Source organism: Anarhichas minor, unplaced genomic scaffold (genome assembly GCF_050575085.1).
Source record: "Anarhichas minor isolate MPS153535 unplaced genomic scaffold, ASM5057508v1 ptg000062l, whole genome shotgun sequence".
In the NCBI taxonomy this organism is placed as follows: domain Eukaryota; kingdom Metazoa; phylum Chordata; class Actinopteri; order Perciformes; family Anarhichadidae; genus Anarhichas; species Anarhichas minor.
In genome coordinates, this window is record NW_027466508.1 from 3,439,995 (window position 1) to 3,462,257 (window position 22,263).

The window sequence follows — 22,263 nt, forward strand, 5'->3', positions numbered from 1 at the left end:
TCAAGCTGCGTGAGGAACAGAGAAGGACTGCCGATCGGACGATATCTGCAAGCAAACTAATAGACTATTATAATACTTTCTTCTTTAAAACCAGAGCAATAAATCCCTAGCTATCCCGACCCTCCACCAATCACCGTGCGTGAGTCTGCTGTCACTTTGATTCAGACCAATAGGCAGATTACCCTAATCCTTGACGTTGTTTTTTTTTTTAACCAATCAGGGTTTTGCTCTCTGTCCATGGTGCTGAACCTGGCGCACCGGTGGAGGTAATGTGGCGTTTAACTGCACACTACCGGGCTCACCGCTGACCATTTCCCCCAACATGTAAAATAAGCACCTTGCTTTTAGAGTTAATCTGAAGTGATGTTGTCACACTTCTGATCATATAGTTGTGTTGTTTTGTAGTTTATATTATTCTTTCAGATGTCAAGTGAGCGAGCAACGTAGCCTACGTACTTTGCAATAGCAAAAAAAAAAAAGTATACAATATATGTATAATATACAGATATATATTACATCAGCAGCAGTATGAGATATATAGGTAACCCTGGTTGAATTAAATATTAGGCTGGTAATGCCCTTTGCATTGTGCAAATTCAGCTACCACACCCTATTTGGTACAAGGGCAGTGAGTCAAATCAGTATCCGAGTCATTGGCTTAAATCTGAATACAAGACTTGATTTTGTTGCTGACCTAAATACTAAATTGACTGCAGCTCTCCAGCTGGGGATGCTGTTTCACTGCAGTGAGAGACTCTGGGAAACTTGGTTGAGGCTGCAGGAAACAATCTCTTGGCAGTAAACACACTTGTTGGCATAGTTTTGCTTGGCTAACTAAGAAGTACTATTTTCAACAACAGAGTCACATAGTTCAGTAAGGTGCTAGAGCACATGAGTACAATTCCAGTGGTGAATAGCAGGTCTCAAAGCTGAAAAACTTAGCGACTAGTTTGATAAGCATTCATCCAACCAGTGGTGGGGGAGGTACTCGGGTAATTTACTTATAGAACAATATAGCAATACCACTGTGAAGAAATACTTAGTAAGTCCTGCATTAAAAATCTATGTCACTTGTGAAAAAATATTGGCATCAAAACATACTTTAAGTACTTCATATACTGCTGTGGAGCTTAATCTATGACAATATATCACTTTATTTTTGCTGTTATTTTGTATTGGCAATCGGTAAAGTAAGTAGTGACTAAAGCTATCAAATAAATACCGTGGAGTAAAAAGTACAATATTTGCCTCTGAAATGTAGTGGAGTGGGAGAAATATATGGAAATATTCAACATAAGTACAATTACCTCAGAATTGTACTTAAATACTGTACTTGTGTACATGTACGTTCCACCACTGCATACAACTAAACAGAAACCAAAATATCGTTGCTAAATAAATTCCCAGTGCCTGTACACTATGGCAATAATACCCAATTTATCAATCAACAATTGTAATTTAGCCAGTTGCTTATTCTTCATGGGTCCACTGTAATTGATGAGGGCATTGAAGGATTTCTGCAGGGTCAGTTTTTTGGGCTTTTATATCAATCAAGACACAACATACTCAACTCACGATTAGACCTTGAACACATGGGTGCTGGATCCTTAATGTAAACGATAAAAAAGGAAAGACAAGGACAGCACTCCAATTGCCAGAATACGCGCTGAAGAAGGGTGTGCTGCCCGAAATGTACGTACGTGTGGTATTATTAAAAAGTTAAATTGGATTGCTGTAGTCTTTTCTTTATTCACTTCTATATTGCCACGATAACACATTCACAGTATAAAGTGAGCCATGTGAATTCATTTAGAGAGAATAAGTAAAGGTCCATTGGTTTTCAATCACTTTTAATCGAATGGGATGAGCACATGATGCAGCAATCTGACAATATTAGATATGTAGATCATAATAAATAATAATAAAAAATCATTATACTGTACCTCCACCTGACCTTGCTGATATATATCTGATGATTTGTTTTCCTTAAAAACTATGCATAGACTTGAAATAGAGGATTCACTTTATGCACAGGAAGCCCACGGTACTTTTGTGATTTCTGAATTCTTTGCTCCACTAAAGATTAAGAATGTTATTTAAATGGTAATGCGCTGACTCGAACAATTAATCAAATTGCTATCATGTGTAAATAACATACCATATCGTCAATTTAAATATTCACTAACTCTCACAAACTTTCTCAAAGTCATATCAAAACTCAGAGAGCGTTTATGTTCGAGTAAAACTGAAGAGTAGTATGAGTCTAATATGATATAATGAGGATAATAAACATTTTAATCGTATTATTAATATTTCATAGTATTGTTATTACCGAGTGCTGTTATAAACATGTTTTACAAATTTGAATTTAATATTCGCACATTGAAAAATCGCCTTTTCTTTATTCAAAATGCAAAATATATAACCAAGATATAGCAGAAAGGTACATTTTTACAAGCGTGTGTATTCTAAGATTTTATTGTGAAAGAAGTAGTAAGATGATAAGACATTGATATTTAATTAAAACAGTAATTCACACAAAAGCAAGCAGGAGATGCATTGTAGTGTTCTACATTTTTCAAAATAATCACCAAGATTACAAATGACTCCATCCAGGGTGGGATCATTAATACTTCTTTAGAAATGAGCAATGAATATAACGTGCAAATGAGTTTGATTGCTAAGAGTACATTTGTTGCAGACTTGATGAGTGAAACTTGTTTATTTGTGAGATATACACCTTTTCATCAGGTTCATTGATTTTCATGCAGATCATCTAATCAATGCCGTCTCTTCAATTCACATCTATTAGTAAATTCAGCAGTGCAACGTAGGTGCTTAAGTAAGTCTAATACTTGTCCTTTTAACAATAAACTCAAACTCTACTGAAGAGTTAGTTTCATGTGTTTTTTTTCATTTTTTTTAAAATACCATCCATCAAATCAAGGCCAATGGGTTTGGAAAGCTAGTAAAAATGACCCTTACCTCACATTGTCACTCCAGCTAGTCTCTCATTTTCTCTCTCCTCTCTCCAATGATATGTACATTACATTTGACAGGTTGTTTTTAGGCCACTATGACATATGCCTAAAATAGAAATCTACGGAAGATTTGGCTTTAAGTGGTGTCTCTTTCTTCCCTCTTGTCTGTCTTTCTCACTCCGTCTCCCATTCTGCTTGTCTTCTCTCTACACCAAACAAGACCACTATTGACAGGACCATTGAGATGAGCTCCTTGCTATTTTCAGATTCAGAATCTACTTTTTAAGCTAATTAGGACAAGAGTTGCTTCTTTCAGAGAGTAATGGCTCTGCGTTTACAGAGCCCGGCGTCTCCCTCCCACTTCAGCTCACCAGCAGTGATTCACTCTGCATATATTAGAATGGGAAAGTCAGATTTCTCCCATGAGCTTTCCAAACACACCATTGATGCAACACAATGAGTCTTTTCTGGGTCCTCTTTGCTGCCTACTTTGTCATCTTCCTGGATGGCATGTAGACAGAAGGCAGGATATTAAGTGTCGCGTAAGACAGTGAGAGAATGAGAGGGGTAGGAGGGGAAAAAAAGACGACAGAGAGAAGAAAAGAGGAAATGAAGGGTGAGAGATGGGCCTGACATATTAGCTTCAACGTTTATTTAGCATCAGAGACAGAGAGATAGAGTGCCTTTTTTTTGTTGGAGCACAACATTTACTTTTGATCAGTGAAAATTCTTACTGTGCTTCCTCTCTTGTTAGTTAAACCACAAATAACCCATACATGACTAAGTACAATGTTTATTATTTGTTAATGATCTATGTTCATCATCCAGTCAGATAATATCCTTTAAAAGTGTTCAAGGATATTCTGTTTGTGCTCATAAAACTTTGTCACATTTTGTCAGTTAAATCTAGAGTACAACACCACACACACACACACACACACACACACACGCACACGTTAGTCCACTTGTTTTGCATTTGAAACATGAATACATGTATTTATCTTCATCAGTGGTTGTGTAAATGCACTTTAAATTAGATAAAAATAAGTGTCTGTTGTTCGAGACTCAATATCCCTGCTTGATGCTCTCAATCGTGGCCCAGCACCAGTGCACCCTATAGTGTCATAGTTCCCCAAAAGAAAACCACATTTGCCAAATCGCCTTCTAAGCCTATGTGCCACCGTTGTCTTGGTTTCTATGGAGACGCTTTCCTCCAGACCAAGCATGTGGAGGGCACCCCTCCAGTGGAAGGAGGTGGAATAACATTGTGGCAAGGCAATCATACACCAACCTCATTTACATACCCAAACATGAACCATGGACCGTAGCATACAGTGTTTGTTCACTAAACATTTCACATAAGTGACTAAATCCAGCTTGACATGGAGCCCAGATATATGATTACTATCATGTTTTATCAACAGAAAGGTTTAGATCATTCTCAAATTGTGTGAGTAAAGAGCAGCTGAAAACAAATGACAGAAAGTTGCCATAAAATACTATTCTTTTCTCAGAATTTAGAAAACATCTTTCCTTGTGCGCTGGGATTGCTCAGCATTCAGGTCACCGTTGCTCCCTTTGTACCGTTGACATGAATGATGGATGCATGCTTGTATCTGGACCTTCTGTGGTCACTCCTCAGCACCTCCAGCTGAGGGCACTGTTTTATCTGTCTGTCAGTTAGTCTGCGGTATCTCTTTACCTATTCAGGAGACGCTCTGCTGTCAGATGGAGCTCTGTGTCTCTGACCTTGGGGAAGATGAAAGACAGCCACAACGGAGGCAACTGTACTCAGCATTCAAATGCACAGACCTAACAGAGTCAAGACTGTGACCGAGAGAAGGACACAAAGAAAGAGTGGGACAGGCAAGGCAACAAATGACTTCTTTTGACTTTATTTCAAATCAAATAAAGCTTAAAAAAAGAATATAACAGAAAACAGGAACGTTTTCTTACTCCTTGTAATACTTATGAAATGGTTCACTGATTGATAGTCCATAATGGAACCAAAGAAACAGAACTACAGCTAATCAGCATTTACATATTTCACTGTGGCCGTAATTATAGTGGTGACTGACTGCCACACAGCCACAATGATTTCTATACAACCCAGCACTGAATCAAACAATGGGATCCCACGCTGTAAGGATGGCAATAATGGAAGTGAGTGTTTTAATCAGTGAAACGCTCCTTTCCAACTCTTTAATATGGCAAAAAAAAACATAAATCATTAATACATTTCTAATAAAAGCTAAATACTGAAACACTCATTTTAAACCACATATTTAACACATATATGGTATATGTATTGTTTTGGCATATGGACAGTTGAAATCCCTGCACTACTGTGGCTAATGAACCTCATAAAGACATCATCCACATACATTTGTCTAAGCTATTCCTTACCGTCAAATACACTCATCTAACCTAATAGTGCTTACATTTATGATGCTTCATGTCTTACTGCAATGGTTGTAATGTATCACGAAGCAAATGTGTTATTTTAGAATGGCGGTAATGACCAATAATTGCATTATCATCATTAGACAGCCCACCTAATGTGCTATTAGCTTGAAAAATACAGAATAGATTTGAACTATTCATTTTATTTTGTTAATTGTGTTTGGTTTTGCTTGCTCTGCACTCATATACGTACATTCAATGCAAAACAAAACAAAATGATTTTGTGTCTGTTCAAAGTGAGTTTTTGCAACCAGTACTCATTTTTAATAGAACAATTTGGGACTTACACAAGCTCAAGCTGGTACAGATCACACTGACAAAATGTACCCGCCAGAACCAGAAATGCCATAACTATTCCAACAACTTTAGGGCGAAAGTCTCCTCCGGAGCAGCAACATCATGCAGGCTTGAGGTGTGTGACAGCCCCTGAGGGATGCATCGTTCATCTTATCCACCTGTATTGATTTGGAGCATTGGCTGAGATCAATGGACCAGCACGCCATTCAGGCCCAGAATCTTGTGGCCGCTCATGGTGTGCCAGTCTCGCCAGTTGAGGCCCTAAAGAGGGAAATATGTTCTCAAATCAGTAGCAAGCTGGTGGGAGTTGTGGCTCAAGGCAGATTGGGGCTGGAATCTTTTCAACCTTTCTTGATCGCCACTCCCACAGAGAAGGAGAAGCACTGCCTGCTTCAGGCCGAGGTGAGAGCAGCAATAGAAGAGGAGAGGTCATACAACATGGTAGCAATAGGGCAGCAGGGTGCCTGGTGGGACCACACGCTGGAGAGGTAGGCTGAGCTGTGCAAAGCTGTACCCCACCGCATCAAGTTTTTTAGAGCTTGAACTAAAGAACTTCAGGGAACTTTAGAGCATATGCTGAGTTGCCGCCGCAAGGGCACTGAGAGGGGGCCTATACTGTTGGTGTCATGATCAAGTCCTGAAGGTACAGTAACTACAGAAACCATCAGCATCAGAGCTGAAGGAAACAAGCGGTCCCGCCTCTCAAGACAGGCCTTCCCCAGGACTGGGGCGCAGCCATGGGCCCCTCAGTTTGGACATCTGCGGGAATTTGCAGAAGCAGGTCAAGTTAACTCATTCTCATGTCCGAATCCTCCGGGCAAGTTATCATGTTGGAGCTAACAGTACCCTGGAAACATCGCTAGGACGGGCCTGTGAGATGGCCGACTAAATATGAGTGGCTGGTTGGTAAATGCAAGCAAGGTGGCTGGAGGACAAGGTGCTTCCAGGCTGAAGTTGAACGCAGTGCAATCCTTGGCCAGAGCCTACAGCACAGAAGCATGTCAAGTCATTTTATTAATATAGCCCGATATCACAAATTTAACTCAAGAGGCTTTACAATCTGTACAGTATACAACACCCTCTAAGACACCGGAAGGGCAACTGAGGAGGAATCCCTCTCCCAAGATAGAGAGACAGACTCGCAATCAGTGTTGTGAGTACAGCCATCCGCGACACCACAGAAGTGGCAGAGAGAGCATCAAAATGACTGTGGCTCAAGAGAGTGGAACCATGGGGCAAGTAGCTAGATAACCATCTGGACACAAGCTGAGGTCTGATCAGCCTCAGCAAGGTTGCCCGGAGGCCTTGTATGATGGTAAAAAGACCTGTAACACCCGATGATGGCAGATTGTATTTCTTCAGTTGATTCAAGAATATTCTTGATACCGATTGCACTGGATACGTGAAGTGTGTTTAATTTCATCCCATGCATTTATTTTAAGAAAGGCGCTTTCTCTCACGGCAAATACAACAGTTACTAAGATGGATATTTTTTGGAGCGTCGCTGCTCAGCTCCTCGCCAACCAATTAAAATATTGTCTTCAGGAGAAAAATCGAATTTGCTTTCAAAGAAAAACAGTAACACCAACGTACTGTTTACTGCCAGGAGAAGAACACTAAAACCTCTTGTTGTTTGACTCAAGCCAGACAAGTTTACTGTCCTAATTGGTCTCAGTGGGCAGAGCATCAAATGTGTAAATAATTTTCTCCACACTTGGCCTGTTCTATCTTTGGCTATCCCGGCTTTCCTTCTTTGACTGTGAAAAGCAAGCTGTTCCTGTTGGAACGATATCCTGTAATTCCTAGAGCACATTGGTTTTTTATCTTGAACAAAACTGCTTTAAATACAGTAATAAGAGACCAATGTTGAATCACAGAGCCACCAATCTTATAATACATACAGTATACACAGAGTGCATGGCCAGAGATGTATGTCGGGGGTAACAAATTGCAGATGGGGATTCGACTGTTGCTGCGGCATGTTCCGTGGGGTTGTGGTTTAAGGGAATCGGGTTACTCATAATTAAGAACATAACTCGGAGCAGGTCGTACCCTCCACCAGCAATTTAACTTCTGTTTGTCTGGACTGCGAAATAAACTTAGTTTCACATTGTATTATCATGTCCTGCATTGTTGTACTGCTATTATTTGTTGACACTTTGTACAGTAACTATACTGTAGAGCAGCACACACACACATACACACACACACACAGAGTGTGATGGATGAAACTCCAGCAAATAGTGTCAACTAAAGCTATTTATTATAGATTGTTTTTGCATTCAGATCATAGCACTTCTGTACAGTGATTTGCGAGCAGCTGGTAGTTTGTGTTCATTATTTTACGGGAGCTGGGGAGGAAAAAAAGGATCAGCAGGGAAATTTGACCACAATCACAGAGGACACAGCAATGCTATTAGTTTTCTAATGCAATCACATAATCCGATGGCCCAGACATTTGCTTTAATCAGACACATGGGAAATACATCCATCCCATTTCATCAGCTCAAATCAATCTCATATCAGCATTAAATGAAAACGCTGAGACGAGAAATCTGGGCGGACAAGATATTATTACAAAAGGGAACTCTTTCATTACTGCCTTTTATGATTGTCTGTCTTTCTTCTTCATGGTGTAGGCAATATATAATGCATTACATGTCGTAAATCCATTTGGGGGAAAAAAACAAAAAAAAGGAGGCTGTATTTAAAATCACAGATTTATTTACTGAAATTTGAATGGTGCAACATGACTCCGGCTTTTGTGTCATCCCAAAAAGTAACTCATAAGTAGATGTCACTTTGAAACTTAAAAGAACAATGCTTTGTTCATTACAGTGTTACAAGTAGCAGCTCTCATATACTTACATCATATCTGACTGGTTAAAGCTTGTGGTTTTCTCTCCGGCTCTATCTTTGTATGCTGGTGAAAGTGGGGATGCTGCTGGTATCAGTGATGCTGAGAGTGCTGCACGAGGCGAGTCTTTGTCTGCTCTGAGAAGGCTGGGCTCCAGCTGGCTCCCGCCAATGTGCAAAAGTCAGTGGGTCCCTCAGCACTCAGTGCAGGCGGCGAGCTGGTTGATTGATTGGGATGCCCCCCCCCCCCCCCCCGTTTCCCACCTCCTCCTCCTCCTTTTGCCTGTTCTTGCTCAGGGAGCACATGTGCCTCTATACTCCCTTTTTTTTTTTTACCCAGACCTGCTTTATTACACACAAGCTTCATACAGTCATGCAACGCATGTGCATGTGTATAAACAAAGGTGCATCCCCTCTCTCAATCTCTTTCTCTCTCTCTCACACACACACACACACACACACACACATTTGAGAGAACTACAAACACACTATGATATCGTGACTAAATCATATGAACGAGTGTCGATTTTGCATGATGAGAAGGTTTTCACTGCGTATCTGGATGCGGTGAGTGCTCATTAAAACGACCAGTGTCTGCAACAATGGGTTCACACAGGGCAACACATTTGCAGTCATACAGATAACTGCTTCGCCAGACCGTTCTCCACACTTCGCTTTGCTCTCTCGGAGAGATCCCGAACGAATTGATCATTCCAGACAGAGAGAGAGGGCGCCTGGGGTAAAATATATTTTTTGACAGATCTGGTATTGCAAGTGTTCCTACAGACGCATTCGCTTCATATGAATTGCCCAAGTCTTAGTGGAGAGCATGGAGTTGAACAAAAAGAAGGCAGAAGGGGTGTGTTAGAATCGCCGACAGCTTTTCAGGACTCCGGTGACGACCAGCCAGCCAGCCAGTGTCTGGTGAACGTGCGTGAGCGCGTATGTGCGCGCGCACCCGTGCGTGTGTGTGTGCGTGTGTCCATATGTGTGGACCAGCAGCTAACACACACTTAACATTCGTTCGCAACATGGCGTTGAAGCGCCGAGAGACACGACGGCTGTCCCCCGACTAATGCAAGCGTATTTGGAAAGCCAGGGGACGGTTTACCGAGGAGACCTAAACATTCACAGAGAGTCCTTTACGCACCGGCGGAGAGACAATAGCGGATTCCAACATATGCATGTCGCTAGAACGGTATAGCTGGTTGTAGCCTATAGACGTACGCTGCTACCCCACTGGTGGAAATCAAACGCTGTACATGGCGGTGGAGAGTACAATTTGGCTGTTCTGTCTTCTTTCGCTGTTCTGTGGTCCATCCAAGCAAGGTAAAGCGCTCACTTTAATAATCTGCATGTGTTTTTGTTTCCCCAGTGGAGTGCATGTGCGAGGCAGCGGGCCACTCATGTTACACTGAAGTGCAGTTACTCAGAGTGGGCTGTGATAAAAGATAGGAGAGAGCCACTGGGTGAGTGCAATATCCCCTCCTCTGTGTTCACCTCGTGTGTCCTCTCCGGTTCGGGTTGAGGTCGGGTTGTATGTGCCATCACTTCACGGGTGTCTCTGTCCGGACGCGCTGTGGCCCGGCTTTTTGGCGTTAGGAAGTTGCAGCACAAACTGCCCGATGAGGAGCCCTGGCTGGAGTTTCCGACCAAACATCCCCATGGGATGGGGCTCATTATGAAGACATGTGGGCTCGGCCTTGGTGTTTAAATAAGAGTGGAGCGCCCTGGAAGTAGCCCGGTCTTAAATGTGTCGATTGCGTTGCCAATAAAGACATCTGAAGTGTTTGTTTCCCCTCTCACGGTTTTAATAACCGAGAACAACTGAGTGCATGGGACGTCTGGTCTTTAGCCACTGGCTCAGAAAGTTGAGTGAGAGGATTTCGTGGACAGAGTAATACTGCCATCAAAAGGACGTCGATCTTGATACACTTGAAGCACAATGTGTCTGAGAGCTGATGCTGAAAGATGCACAGCAGCACTTCTTATTTCCCCAGACATTACTGTGGCTCCTGAGAGTGGAAGCGTGCTGCTAGAGAGGGAAGTCTGCCTACACAGGCGACGACTAGTGGTTGAAAGACCGACCACAGGATTTACATGACAAAGACCTGTGTAGAATATCAGTGGAGGGCTTTATTCAGTCCAATGCTGTCCAGGAAATAAGATACAACATAGAAGTAGTGAACCTGCCATGCATTTCTTTTCTTAAAAACTTTTTTTTCCATTGAGAACCCCCATCAACATACACATGTTTTGACCCATGTTATGACATCTTTCATTGCTGTATGAAATGAGTCTACCGAAACAAGAATGAAGCAAAACAGTGTGTATCACCCACATTATCTTTGTGGATAAACCAGTTGTCATCCGACTGTGTATGAAAAACTGGAGGAAACTTATTCTGCTTTTAAGGTTTTAACAATTTGACTTTCATTTAGGTAGAATGTTCATAACTGCATACAGTTTGAAGAACTAAACATTAATACGTTGGTATTTATCTGTTAGGAGCCTACCACGAGGAAGAGGCATGTTGGACTGTGTGTGTGGTTGAGAGAGAGAGAGAGATGGTGCAAAACAGAACTCTGAGGTTTATCTTTGGACTAAGATCTAAGATGGCATTCATCTTCAGACTGGGCACATGGTCGCATTACAGCTACAACAGAAAATGAATCGACTATTTTTGATAAACTATTAACCGCTTAACGTTCTCTGGCTCCAGCTTCTCAGATGTGAGAATGTACTGCTTTTATTTGTCTTCTATTATAGTGGAACTTATTGTCTTTGGATTGATGGTCGCATTAAATAATGTAATCAAAGTCGCCACATTGGTTTCTGACATTCAATTTATATATTAATCAAGAAAATAATTGGCGGAAAATTATTGTTAGTTGCAGCCCCACTTTGAATTGCCACCCAATTGTTGTGGAGCACGGGCCCCAAAATACAGTGAACTAAAATCAATGTATCTTCTTTATTCTTCTGAGACCAGATCACATTGGACTACCTTTGACTATACCTGTGCCCAATACCTGTGATGTCTACAATTTTTTATGGAATACTTTATAGCTCATGCAAATATGACACGACGCTTTGTCCAGATTTAAAGCACATCGTTTTGGCTGCTGTATTTGTTGTCATGTTTTGGTTGTGTAGCAAATGGGTTACAATTGTGCGTCCCTGTGATGCATCATGCCGATACATTTCCCTTGAATCCTTAAAGACGTACATTGTACTGTAATGTTGTTTGTGGGCGTTGCCTCTCTTCTTGTAACACATAAACACGCAGAGAGAAGAGCGAACTTTGCTTACCATAGCACTTTGTCTCACTCATTAGCCAGTGGAGCTGTGTTTAGTGCAACACATTCTGTGTTGGTTTAGTGCAGTGTAGTGCTGCATTATTTAAGTTGTTTTCACTGAGTACTTTATCCTTCTCGTGTCTGGAGATTTCCTGCATGTAGTTTTGCTGCTGCTGCAACTCTAGTATGACATACCCTGCAGTAATTGCTACCAACACCATGCTAAGAAATAAAGGAATATCGTGCACAAGGATTGTACTTTTGTACTTTTGCACATCCATGTAGACACCACCTCCCTCTGAGATATACTGCAATTTTATCAGGAGTCCCATTATTCATTGTTCAATCATGCATATAAAATACTTAAAAGCGAGGCAACTAGAGGTATGCCTCCTTGACTTCCATCTGATATAATGGGAGAAGGTCAGAGGATACAATTTATACAGAGTTAGATTACCATGCCCCACAGACTCCAGCAGCGACTATAAGGAATTACTCCCCTTGAGATCCTCCTGACAGGAGAGTGAGTGCCACACTGGGGGCGATCACATCCAGATGATGAAATCTCATGCAGGTAAATGGCGCTTGTGATGGAGGTGGTCAGTGATAACAGTGAAGTGGAAATTGATTCATTTGCACTGTGAGATTTATCATTGAAAGTTGGTTTCAAACTGTTTTGACATTTTGTCGCTGTCTGAAAAGACTTGTAATTTATTGAACATCTCATTTAGAAAATGACAAAAAAGAACATTAAACAATTCATCGACTAACATCCTTTTAGACCTTCAAGAATTGTCATCTAAACGTGCGTTTGCTTCAGAGGAGAGGCCACATTTGTGTCTCTCTGCAAACACCGACGGCAGCATCATGCATGTATTATCCCAAAATAATTACCGTGCATTGTTATTAGTCGTCAAGACCAGTAAACAACAGTCATCAAGGGTGACTCGGGGCGTGCATGTTTCTCTGTTCGCATTTTGTTGGGTTTAGAAAGTGGAGCATGAATGTTGTGAATGTAGGTAGTTGTGGGAACTGAGGCTGGTGTGTGGGAGCTGGGGGTGATTCTGGGATAGGGATGAATTAGCGGGTGCTGGTGGGGCGAATTTGAGGGCGAGGGCCCTTGCTACATCCGCAAACAAAGAGCTTGTTTTGTCCATTCTAAAGATCAAATGAAAGTATGTCAACTTCACTTAACATATCACAAGCAAATGATTGAAACAAAAGTGCCTGAGTGTGTGTGTGTGTGTTCACAGCAGTGGCGCCCCCAGTAATGTTTCACAGGGGTGGCCAGATGGGGCCACTGTAAATCTTAGGGCAGCACACCAAAATTAGAAGAGAGAAATATTGTTATGCTGTTGTAACTATGTCAATATGAGGGTTGAGGAATTGCATATTATATATTTATTTTACAGTTAATGTTACTAATTTACTGCTTGTGCACAGACTAATACCGGTACAGTTTACAATTTGAGTTCCACTACAATCCTGTTTGTAATCTGCTCTGTATCTGTATGTAACAGACGATTCATTGTTCCTCAAATAGACTAGTTCTAAGAACAAAACAATTACTGGGAACAAGCATGTTTAGAAACACCACACAGAAGCCTCCCATATCATGCTGATGCGACTCGTGAGAGGGCCGTGCCCCTTCCCTTGCCACCCCTTGGCACCACCACTGGTTCCCGCTCCATAGTTATTAATGGTCATAATAAAAGAAAACATCTGCAGCACTCCAAGACTTTATGAGCAAATTAATCTGATTATTACAACGCCTTTGGCCTTTTTAAATGCACATGCAAATTGTAAACACAGCAACAGTTGCATCATGAAGCATTGGTTCTACACTGACTGATAATGTCACAAGATCATTTTCTATTGATGCACCCAATTAGTATTTACTGTTTGCATTAACATTCTAACAGGCACATGCACTCTTTGTACCAGCAAGTGTTGATTGCGCTCACATGATGCTTTTCTGCACTGTCCAGCTTATGCAGTTACACAGTTGGGAGATGCAGTGCAACAGCCTCCAGTCTCCTGCAATTCCACTGGAGCAGCATAGTGTGATATGCATTGATTTAAAGGAAAAGTACCTCCAATTAATTTCTTTCCCTTTACCAAGTACCATCAATTATTTTAATTGCTTATTCTGCATTTCAATGGGGTGGAACCACTGTGCCTGCAGGAAAGCAGTCAGCAGATACAGAGAGAACATACAAAATCCACATAGAAAGGCACCGTGCTGCCCATATGCAGGTTGATTCTCACAAATCACAGGTGGTGTCATAGATTAAAACACCCTCAACTAGGAAGAAGAAACTAAGCTGAAGCATTTTTAAGAGCAGTTTGTCTAGAACAATGTCTTCCAATTGGTGAACAGTACACATTGGACTGTGGGTCCATTCTTAGGGGTCGCAAGCATGGGCCAAGATTCAATATCATTCAAACGAAAAAGAATAGAGTGAGTGTAGGCCTTTTATTTTGAAGTACTGCTTTGTGCAACACAAGCAAGGCTACTGGCAATTAGCCTACCGATGCTTCTGACTTCCTCAGTCAGTATCGTGACTCTTACATTGTACATTGTAATGATTCCTACATCTCCCCTGCTAGTGGCAGATGAAGACTGTTTTTGTCAACTTGAGGGCAATGGAAACAAGTTGTGAACACAATCTTGACATATCATCTTTAAATTTGATATGGCAAACTCATTAGCAAACAGCTGCTTTTTTTTTACATCAGTAACGAAGCAACATCATCATTCAGTCGTGATTTTGTCCAGCTAGTGAATGTAAGTTCAGTATTCACTCTGTTTTAGCTCTGTTTTTGGTCTCCACCAACTCTTGTGGGAAATATCTGCCTCTAGTCGCTAATTGTTTTTTTCCGCCGTCTGATACTGAGCAGGTACTCTACAGTGGGGGTTTTAGAGCGTTTTTGCTTAAAACGGCCTCCTGCTGCGACTGAAACAATGCTGTGAGAAACATCCAAGTTGATGTAGAGTCTAATTTTAATCTAATGTTACTAACATGTTACTGTGTTTATGAAGCCTCAATGAGTTTGCTTTTGCAACATCTTTACTGCCATTGGGTTTTTTAAGCCCCAATGGTGTTTTCTTCTGGCGGTGCATTTTATTTAATTGGGTCTCAAGCCGAAATTAAATCTTGTTTAGTTTTATTTTCATGTTGTGAAATCAAACTGAAGAAAGTTCAAGAGCCTGTGCGGCCTGTGAATTACGAACTGAGGAGAAATGTGGACACTGAGGCAAGAAAAGTCAGGAACCATTTAAAAGGAAAATCTGCAGAGTTCTATTAAAGTGTCTCTGATTTCATTATTTGTTTATCACAGCTTCCCCCTCCCTGTATTCACTTGTAATGTTACCCTACACGGACAAACAAAGTTATAATGTTGACTTTAGTGAAAAGATAATGTGTACTTTGTATAAATCTATAGATACAAATAAATGAAAGGGGACAAATGGCTAACCACAGGTTTTTTTCAATATTTGAACTCGGTGTAACCCAATTTAGCAAAGTGAATACCATGATGACCTTCATTCAAAATAAAAGTATCCAAAAAAACAGCATTCGCTCACATGCTCAGCCCATTACTATCACCACACTGTTGCTGTCTTATTTTTTAGCTAGCTTTGAAATCACCGTAGACCACTACTTAGTGTGATTTTGGCTCTAGGAGGAATTCAATTACAATATTTTATTGTGAAATTGATGTATAACTCTCCAACTAAACTTGTAGTTACTGCTAAAGGCAAAAACACAGTTACTCCTCCAATATTCTCAGGTCATCTCAACAGCTTGTTTCATACTCAATTAATGTTTCGACTGAACACCCGAGGAACACAGCTGTAGGAAACTCACTGCTGAGTGACCCTGTGCAGCGATAGGCATGGTGGTGGGAGGGAAATGTTTTTTGAGTCAACCATTTATTCCACACGCTACACCAGGGCACTGTGAGGCAAAGTCCATTCTCTAGCTTAAATATGGTGGCGATGTAAAGTTACACAATAGGTAATAGCTTGGCACAGTGTCAGATGATGATATTTTGGATCTAGTGAGGTTGGTGTGTTACAAACAGTATCACTGAAAAGAAAGTCTGCACGAGGTTATTTGTCATGGGAATAAAGCTCAAGTTTCCCCACAAAATGCACAAAGTTTGCAGCGCAAGAGAAGATACTAACACAAACCTTTGAGATAACAAGTGCTTACATTTGTGTCATCATAGAAGCTGGAAATGTCAATAGAAAGTGTAGCAAGAGCAGTGAGTAGCAACAAGCCGTTTCTTTCTTTTCATGAAGACATGACTATGGCTAGCACTGTGTAGCATCGACAGCAGAGACAAAGCAACATGGGCATCCCACGTTTTATTCCCCCACCACATTTTAAATGTCAGTCCAATACTCCAGTCTATTGGCCTCTATTGGTCATCCAAACATGGAAAAAGAACTTCTGGCTCAGAAATGAAAGTTCCCTTTAAAGCTTGTGTTTGTTTTGTTTCTGGCACTAGCTGTCTCCCTGCTGACTGTTTTTGTCTAATAATCAGAATCTCTTGCGCCAGTCTGCAAGCCGTCAGTACGCCAGTGGTCTGTCTAGTGGTATGTTTGGAGGCTATCCTTCATTCTACAGCTTCACCTACTTGGTATCAAAAGTGGTATAAGAACTAGAAGGTCAAGGTGTCCAGTTTCCAGTCAAGTACTCACGCATATAGAAGGATATGTCCCTGTCTCTCACTGTAACTAGCAAACAAACAAACATAGAGCTGCAATCTACACGACAAATAGATGTAGAAAATAATGAATGTCACATCCGAATAAACAGCCCCTCTGGTAAGCTGAACTTCCTCATCCACTGGAGGAAGATGGAGTCAATGTTGGTCTCCACCTTTAGGTCCCCTAAGAGTCGACATCCATGAGTCCTCCTGAACTCTTCTGTTATCTGTAGACTAATGTTTAAAATGTGTTCAGCTCCAGTTTGTTGTGTCTACACCAGAGGGCCAGCTGTTCAACCTCCCGTATAGTGGCAGCTACAGAATATGAAACATTGAATTTGTGGAGGGATGCATGCTGTCTGTAGAACCACTTACATTAGCCTTTGTTACTGCCCATGTGTCTTAAATCAGTGTGTAACGGCTCTGAGGTCACCAACAAATATTTCTGTGTTGGTTTTATTTGTGGGTCTAATGTGGACAAGTGCAGTGGGCAAAGTGTGGAGAGAAATGCACGATACTTATTCTCACCTTCCGTTCTTTCATGTCCTGCAGGAGATTATGAGTTCCCCTCTTCATGTAATTGCATTTCTACATCAATTAATGTATGAGTGGTATACTAACGTGAACTGCACTTTTAAGGACTATGTTTAGTTAGCCTTGTAACACAAAATGATTGCGGTCTTTCAGTGTTTCTGTGAACACATGCAAATATCTCTTGAGACTTAAAACCAGAGTTTGTTGGACAGCAGTGCCTGTGTGGAAAAGCTCATTACGCATTAGCGGTAAATTAAGTGTGTTTGTTGAGGTACACTCACCCCGTGTGCTTGGCTGCTTGCTTGTGTGTATGCGTGGGTGTGTCAGCTGCGATTTGTGAGTGCATCTTGATCCCTTCCCCAGAGACTCCATGCTAAATTAGGATGCATATTATTTAAAGATGCCCTGGGCTGAGTTTCAGCTGGGTATATTTGTGCAGGGAATATGTTGATTTTTATGGTTGCCCTGTGTGCACCTATTCATGCTGCCAGGGAGGGAATCTTAAGCACATAAGTGTTTTGTATGGAAGGAGAGGAAGTCTTGTGCTTGATTTTGTCTGCAATGAATTCAAATGATTTGGTCTCTTGGGATGTTCAAAGCGCTGTGTTGAATTTATTTTGTTAGTTTTCTTTTCAGGGGTGAATACAACCACTTACAAATATCTGAAAATAAAACCTTGTGAGTTAAATATTGCATAAGTAGGCATACTGGACACGTATGTATTGATAATTAGCCTGGGTTGGATCTTTAGTTTTCCCATCCAAAACCTTTGACAGAGCGTATGATAGTATAATGAACGGAGAAATGATCTTTAAAGACCATATATACATTCCATTTCCAGATTGTTTTTTCATTGTCTGTTTTTTATTGTATTGCAATATTATGTCGGTTTTTATATAAACTACTTTTAGGTATTGAACATTTCACGGGTTATCATTCTGCTTAAGTAATGTCTTTTGGCATTCACACGTGGGTTTCAGTGATGGAAGAGTTTCATGTGACAGAAGGCTTACAGAGCTGCTTCAATGCTATTTGGAATCTGGCCCTTAAATACAAGCTATGTACCAAGGTGAGAGATTCTGTATTGCAGTGTGCTGCTAAGCTGTCTTGCCATCTGAAGCAGAGTTGTGCATTAACTTGGCCAGCACACCAATTATCTAACTATTTAAAAGAAAAGTAGTGTAGCTTCCATTTGTGCTTCCATTGCTCGCAAAAATCACATTTCAGAGTCAAAGCCTCACCTCAAAATCTCTTGTGAGCAGTTTGCACACTATACACAAAAATGTCATGTGGGAGCACTGTAATCTTGAGTGTGCCTTTACCAGCAATGTAGACACTTGAGCCATTACAAAGAATTCCTTACGGGTCCTACAGTAATGTGCTCCCATAGCAGCTTTTTGTTGCACCTCTATTGCATACAGAGATCAAATGTTTCCAAGTCTTTGGTTATCTGGCTGGCTGTTAAATCCTAGATCCCAGGAGCACAAATAGATATTACTGCTGCAATGATGCAAATCAGATGGATCGTGCTATTTCCTCCTGTTGGCTCATTTAGGTCATTGAAGTTTGCCACATAGTGCAATTCATAACATTCCATGATGTGATTTGAGCGGATTCTCAGAGTAGGGTTGCAGCAGTACAGAAGGTGGTGTACAGTATGTTATCCAAGCAAGCCAGCACTAAACGCAATCGACGGCCCAATAATAACCATACATGAATCCCAGCACGTATACTCCACTGACAGCGGTGGTAGTATTGAACTTCATATTCATGTTGAAGCTGCAGCAATATTTGGTGGAATGAGGTTACTGAACACCAAAGGGAGGCAGACAACCAGCTTATAAAAGTGGTTATTTTGTCATTACACAAATTCACTCAGGGATTTTTGAAGATAGCATTCAGTGACTAATAACTTAACTTATCACGCTGGTAAGCTCTATATACCTTGTACAACTTGATTTCATTGCTTGGGCTTTTATTCTACCAGTGTAGCTTTATCTTTGTGTGTGTGTGTGTGTGTGTGTGTGCTTTTGTGTAAGAAGCAGCAGTCTGGCAGCGCTCACTTGGTCAACTAACCTGCATTCACATTCCTTCCATTCCTCTGCTTGGTCACATGAGTGCAGAGGCGTTACACTGAAGCTGCCCATGCAGTTGGGAAGACGTGGGTACATATTGCAATGCCACTCCCGATTTGTAGTTTAGCTTCAGAGTTATGATATACTGATGAGTAGGTACTGCAGAGGGAAAAGGCAGTACAGGAAATGTCAATGCTTAGAAGTCAAACGAGGATTTGGTCCAAGTGCAGCAGTAGATTGTACCTTCGTCCTTCTATTTTTTTTATATTACATTTAACCGTCATACAATACACACGTTTAGGAATCCCTTGAATCATTTGTGCTTTCATACCGAGTACACTCGCCCTTTAATTCTCATTCAGATGCAGTATATTCTGCAAAGATCACGGCGCATCTCTCTCACATCAGTGATGGAAAATGTCATTATTGTGATCCCCGTTGTGAGCATAATAATATGTGAAGCTTGCTCATTGCAGTATTCCCTTCTTGAGTGCATGTACCAATATCACCAGCAGCAATTCCTGTACATTCATTGTGCTGCTGCATGAACAAATAGATTCCTATTTTGGATCTCCAGTGTTACTCCCCTGTTAGTTTTACTGTCTGCTTTGTTGACTCATGCAAGTGGGCCTGGCTCTTGACATGGCCATGTGGAGGCCCCATGCTGCTGGGAGGCCCCGTATGCAAGAACGCCACTCTGTGATTGGAGGAAGCCAGTCTGGGATGAATGAGCACTGCACATAGAGCAGGAGGGGACCCCCCCCCCCCCCCATTCCCTATCCCTCGTTCTCTGCTCTGCTCCCTTTCTCCCCTCCTCTTGTTCACACACATTCAGTGGGACACAGGATGCCACAGCCATGCTTGTCTCACCACAACCCAACTTTTTGTCATTCTACACTTGCCATTTGTTATTCGCTGGCTTTGAGAAGAAAGTCACTGTATAATTGTGGCGATCGTAAATGTCAACTTGATGTCAATGATTCATTACTCTCTGCAAGGCATGGAAACTTTTCATATTAGATGTTGGAAAGTAGAGCTATTGCAGCGCTATCTAAGTATAGCGTGACAGGTGCAAAGGCAGGTTGACATGTGATTACACAAGTTTGGGGACCATGTACTGAAACAATGCAGAGTCATTTCTTAAGCTATAATGCCCAAAATCCATTGGTTCAGACTTCTCAAATGTGAAGTTTTGCTGGATATCTTAGTCTTCTAGGATTTTTCACTGGTGGGACAATGCAAGCAATTTCAATATGTCAACACGGACTTAAGAAAATGGTGATGGCCATTCACTTTTAGTTACTTTACAGACCTATTGAATTGAAAACTTAGGGCATATCTAGTGCATACACACAGCTCTCCACATGGCAAAGGCCGAGCCGGCGGCTCGCAGATAACAATGCCAACAACGCAAACAGTGGCGACAGTGCTAGTGGTAACCTGGGGGGATGGCTCCCAAAGGTTGGGTGTGTTACGCTTCCGCGGCAATGCCTTGGGTGGAGACGGCTTCGTCAGCTGTAACCGTCTGTATGAGGGCAGTGCAGATCGGCAGCCGTGAGTTAGCCAGGGAGGCACGCTCACATGCACATAGGCCCCGGCAAACAAAGCACAGAGAAGCTTTGATTACAACACACACAGAGGGAGAGACACTTCATTCTCTGCTCAGGTAAACATCACTGCACTATTTTACATGGTAAATAGTTGTTCGATGCTGTAGTTATGCTCTGACTATCAGAGAACCTTTATACAAAATCAATAATGTGCTTTTGGGAGGTCATTAGATGATAATAATTTAGATTTGTTTCTTTTTATGTTAAAGTAAAGATTTCCAATATGCCACTTGATCTGGAGTGACGGTGACAGAATATCTAACTTAGAAAGATGCTTCAAACTGTTTTCTGTCAGAGAAAAAGCCACAATTAATAAAGCAAGTTGTTTTAATATTGCAGCCCTGTCAGTACGTGTAAACTCAGTCAACTCTCCAATGCACAAAGTCAGAGTAACACCTTTGATTTATTGGATCAGCTTTCTGACACTGAAAGTGAGTGTGTGTGTGTGTGTGTGTGTTTGTGGTTAAGATGACAGGGTGTGAGAAAAACCCTGCTGTATCGTCATGGGAGCAAACACAGCTTGAACGATTAACACCTGACACGGCAGCTGTTCAGTTTGTCGAGTGACTCACAGCCTCACTCTGGATGAACAGCGAAATGTTGAGCCCTGTGTAAAAAGCATTGCTTAACGAGTAAACAGAGAGTTTTATTTGCCGTCAGAGCAATTTCAGACTCGTTAAGAGGATTGATTGTGTAGCATGCTTCAGACTCCTGATGGTGCTTTACATTACTTTTTTTTTTAACACGGAAAGAGATGAAGCCTACTTGATAGCGAGGTTGTGACTGGTTAAGGTTATTACACAGGCATTTCCCCCTGCATACCGAAACCCGAGAGCCCCCCATCTCCCTGCAGAGTTTATCGCTAGCTGCTTTTCTGCTCAGATCAACCCAACTGTGGCTTCAAAATATCGATTGAGTCACACAGGATAGTTTTCGCCCACAAGCGCCTGGGGTATTTTTTTTTACCTTGTTTTTATCGATGTAAGGTGATTGAATTAGCAAACAAAGGCTGCGGTGAGACAACAGATGAACACTAGTTGAGCTTGATTTGAGGTTTGGTTTGTGGCATCCAGGCCGCACACGAACAGGAGTTATCCTGCTGTAAACGGTCGAGTGCTATCAATTAGACCATCTGTCCTTGTCCACTCAGCCTGTATTTGAGTTTCAGTGCATTCATTGTGATGTCCTACAACGCTGTTTTACAGAGACAAGTATTACCTGCTACATGTACAATACAAGAAATTGCTACATCATTCAGGAACAACTCGTAGCAATTATCTACTGCTGCCGTGTCAATGTAGCAGGAGGTGCAAGGCAATCTGGTTATCCCTGCTTTTGAGCGCTTCAGTGGAACCTCTTCACAAAAGCGTCTGTAATCACATTTCGCTGCTCTCTGTCAATTGAGTATCGAGGCTGCCCGAATCTTATC

General features: G+C 41.5%; 1 protein-coding gene across 1 annotated transcript in view; it reads left to right on the forward strand.

Annotated features, from left to right (window-relative positions):
- The first annotated feature begins 9,859 nt into the window (after positions 1 to 9,859).
- Positions 9,860 to 22,263, forward strand: part of igdcc4 (immunoglobulin superfamily, DCC subclass, member 4) — a 45,228-nt gene continuing 32,824 nt past the window's right edge. Inside the window, exon 1 of the mRNA XM_076077604.1 lies at positions 9,860 to 9,926. Within this exon, the coding sequence (XP_075933719.1) occupies positions 9,860 to 9,926 (67 nt within the window). The remainder of the gene's footprint in view (positions 9,927 to 22,263) is intronic.